Source organism: Galeopterus variegatus, unplaced genomic scaffold, assembly GCF_000696425.1.
Source record: "Galeopterus variegatus unplaced genomic scaffold, G_variegatus-3.0.2 Scaffold5107, whole genome shotgun sequence".
NCBI classification, from domain to species: domain Eukaryota; kingdom Metazoa; phylum Chordata; class Mammalia; order Dermoptera; family Cynocephalidae; genus Galeopterus; species Galeopterus variegatus.
In genome coordinates this window covers 51,687-55,470 of record NW_007731218.1, presented here as the reverse complement: position 1 = coordinate 55,470, position 3,784 = coordinate 51,687, and the positions used below count along the sequence as shown (strand labels likewise).

The 3,784-nt window shown below is 37.6% G+C and overlaps 1 protein-coding gene across 1 annotated transcript in view; it reads left to right on the top strand.

The window, feature by feature from the left end:
* Positions 1-3,784, top strand: part of RAPGEF5 (Rap guanine nucleotide exchange factor (GEF) 5) — a 127,249-nt gene that overhangs the window by 105,913 nt on the left and 17,552 nt on the right. The window contains exons 16-17 of the mRNA XM_008588925.1: positions 1,080-1,130; positions 1,933-2,020. Of these exons, the coding sequence (XP_008587147.1) occupies positions 1,080-1,130; positions 1,933-2,020 (139 nt within the window). The remainder of the gene's footprint in view (positions 1-1,079; positions 1,131-1,932; positions 2,021-3,784) is intronic.

Below are 3,784 nucleotides of genomic sequence, written 5' to 3'. Positions count from 1 at the left end.
TGTATGGCAGTAGTTTCCAAACAGATTAAACTACCTGTTTTCTGTGATAAACTGAGTCCAGATTCAAAATTATCAAATTGAAAAATCTATTTCTAAATAATTTAAAAGTCTGATTATTGTGGGGTTTGCCTCATTTTTTGATTCATTTTAGAAACAAAATCACACAAATTATCTTCTTGAACACTGTCATGTTGATGGCTAAAAATTAAGCCTCAGCTGCAGAAACAAATCAGAGAGCTTGGAGACTCATACCAAACCACACGGCCAGAAAGGGGCAGAGTCAGAATTAAGGTTCAGGCTGACTTGCAATATGTGCTCTTTACCGCAGAAGATGACGAAGCCAGTTTTCACTTACCCATGTCAAAGGCAGGCTACAACGTTCCAGACCCTTCTTCCTTAGGCCTGGATTCTTATTTGGGAGGATGGCATATGTTCGCATCCTCTGTTGCATGCCTCCTGTTGATGTGGTTGAGCCTTACAATTCAGTGATTCTACTCATTAAAGTGCAGGGTGCGTCACTGAAGGTTTTCATGGCCCTTCACTATTTAGCCCTCTGCTGTGAAATACAATTATATCATTTAATAAAAAAATGTCAGCCAACATTATGATTTCCCACTCAGCAAGGCTATTAAGAAGATGAGAGCATTCGTCCGAGGTAGAACATACAACTGAAGTCTAAGTTTTTATTAAATAATCACCAGTATCAGCCAACATTATGATTTCCCACTCAGCAAGGCTATTAAGAAGATGAGAGCATTCGTCCGAAGTAGAACATACAACTGAAGTCTAAGTTTTTATTAAATAATCACCAGTATGTGGAATGTCTAACCCGCCAGATTCCTGAATCACGTGGCTGTTATTTTAAACTGTTTTTAGCAACATTCCTAAGGAATGTCACATTGAGGGGATGAAGAAAATTGCATAATGAGAAGAAATCAGAGTAGATTATAGAGATATTTATTTATGTTCAGACATGGGACACAGAGCAGCACAGCTTAATGAAAACTCCCTTTGGTACCTCTCAAAATAACTGACTTCTGTGACCTTTTGTTTTTTGTTTGTATTCGTTTGTTTTTTAGAAAATCCCTGGGAAGTTTAAGAAACTTTTCTCTGAACTTGAAAGTTTAACAGTAAGTAGTTGAGCCAAAGGGGACTTACCTTCAAATTAATTGCTAGTATCTAGTTTCTTTCTAGATTCCAGTGGTTGGGATCTGCACTCCACAGTGTCAGGTAGCTTAGCCTGGTTTCCTTGTGTATGAAAGTGTAGCTTTGTTTCTTACGTAGTGAAGCGAGTTGACAATTAATGTTTCTTCTTCTCCATGTAAAAAGGTAGTGAGAATAGTCCTTTTAGTGTGATTTTTAAGAAGGCAGATTTTTAAATACAGTTTATTTCAAAGCCTATGAAATTAATCCTTATAAATTTAGTGTGCAATTAGTGTCTCATGTGTTATTCTTTTCTTCCTTTCTCCTTTTTACGATTTCTTAGACTGAGATACAAAATTTATTGTTTCTTTTTAGAACACAATAAAACAATGTTCTCTTATTTCTGTGTGTCACCCATGCATTATGAGGGCAGTTTTTCTTTGCATTGTACCTAACAAAAGACATTGAGTTGCCTCATGATAGAAATTATGCAAAGGAAACTGTACTTAACAAACCTATTTGAGGAAAATAATAGGGTAATCAAAAGCTGTCTCTCTTTTGCAGTCATTTCCCATTATTGTAAACCAATAACTTGAATTTTATTCACTGCCTGGATTTTCTGCCCTAATTTAGTGAGTTTATTCTCCTAGGAAACCTTTATCTACTTTATTCTTAGAAAAAAACCTCTCTATCTAAATCATGTTCAAATTGTATAGCAGAAGTGGATTTAGAATTGTTTCTATAGCACATTGATTTTTCTTTCTCTTTGTAATCTGCTTGGTTCGGCAGGATCCTTCCCTAAATCACAAAGCCTACAGAGATGCATTCAAAAAGATGAAGCCACCAAAAATCCCGTTCATGCCCTTATTGCTTAAAGGTAATGCTTTTCTATTTTTTGTGCTATGTAATGCCATCTTTCAGAAATTTGTCACTCTAATTATAAAGGGCCAAAAAAAAAAAAAAAAAAAAAAGGTTTGACATTCAGACCTAATTGTGTTTGCTTGTGAGAGTTTTTTCAAATGCTCAGCTATTTTTGAGATACCTAGAATACTTAACTATGCTTGAGCAAACGTCAAAGCATTTTCACTTGACTCAAAACCTGGAACTGGAAACTTTGGTGTTTTTATTTTATTCTGCCTCTAAGCCCTGTATTATTTTCTTTGAGTCTACAATCCACTTAATTCAACCAAGAATAAGGCTGGCATAAAGAACCCAAATGGTGGGGCCAGCCCCGTGGCGCACTCGGGAGAGTGCGGCACTGGGAGCGCAGTGACGCTCCCGACGAGGGTTCGGATCCTATATAGGACTGGCCGGTGCGCTCACTGGCCGAGTGCGGTGCAGGCGACACCAAGCCAAGGGTTGCGATCCCCTTACCGGTCATGAAAAAAGACAAAAAAAAAAAAGAAAGAAAGAAAACCCAAATGGTGATCAATTATGCTTCATGTTTGCAACCTAAATTTCAGGGACATGGCCCACAGTTTGCCATTGTGTGAGAAATACCTTTGGTCGACACAGTGTATGAGAATTATCGTTAAGAGAGTGTATTTTCTTCTTTCAAGGAGTGGAATTTGTTGGAAAGTATTTGACAGCTCCAAGTTAATCCACTGACCTCTCTTCTGTAGAGCCCCGGATAATTCATCATGAAATATGTTCAATTTATAGATGAGAGCGCAGTGATCTTCCTTTCAAACTGAGAGATTAATAAATGGGAACTCTTTTTAATTTTTAATCCAGCCTATACTCCTGAGAGGCATTCAGTGGATATCTTTACCTATGTGCTTTCCAGAGAAAAGGGGTTCAGGCATTTTTCTTGGCCATATTTTGATTCCTTCAAGTGATTTTGTAGGAATACTCTTCCTTCCAGCCTCTGCTCTTCAGAGGCTTATAACTTCTACTGGGTCAGGCCCCAATGAGTGGACCCAAAAATGCGATTCTGGAAATGAGTTGCATGGGAACTGGATTGCTGGTTGGCTGTTCCCGTCTCACACTTCTCACATTGTCACCCTCACTGGCAGTAAAGCTGGCATTCCCTCTTCGGCTTCTCTCAAGAACAGCCAGAGCTTGGAGAATTACTGTGAGTTGCTATGCATTCCTGCAGCTACTCATTTCATCTTTATCTAATATAAAGCAAGAATCTTTATGAAACAAGAATATAATATTAGGACAGTTGAGAGATGCACAGAATGCTTCAATCAAGCTGAAAAGATTCTGATAACTATAAATTGAAGAAATAAGGAGAGACTGCAGTGCCAATATACAATTTAAAATTTCATTGAGTCTTTGCGTTTGCTTTTAAGATGAGTTCATTCAGGCTTATATTTTTTATTTGCAAAATAAAACACCATCAGCTGGAGGGTAGGGTAGGTAGAAAGCAACACTTAGAATCATTTAGACACACAGACAATAGAAAATGACCAGTGCAGGAAAGGGATTGATTTTAGGATGAAAAAGTTTTGAGACGATGAATACTTTTAAGGTCGTGAGTAATTAGTTGACAATGTCCCTTTAACTTAATTAGATATGAGCAGTTTTCTGCTATATATTAGTGGGCTCCCCCCACCCCCCAAATATTTAATGCAGTTAAGTGTCTCACATATCTTAGCTTGGATGCAATTTTCTGCTCTACTTGAGTTTATCTAAA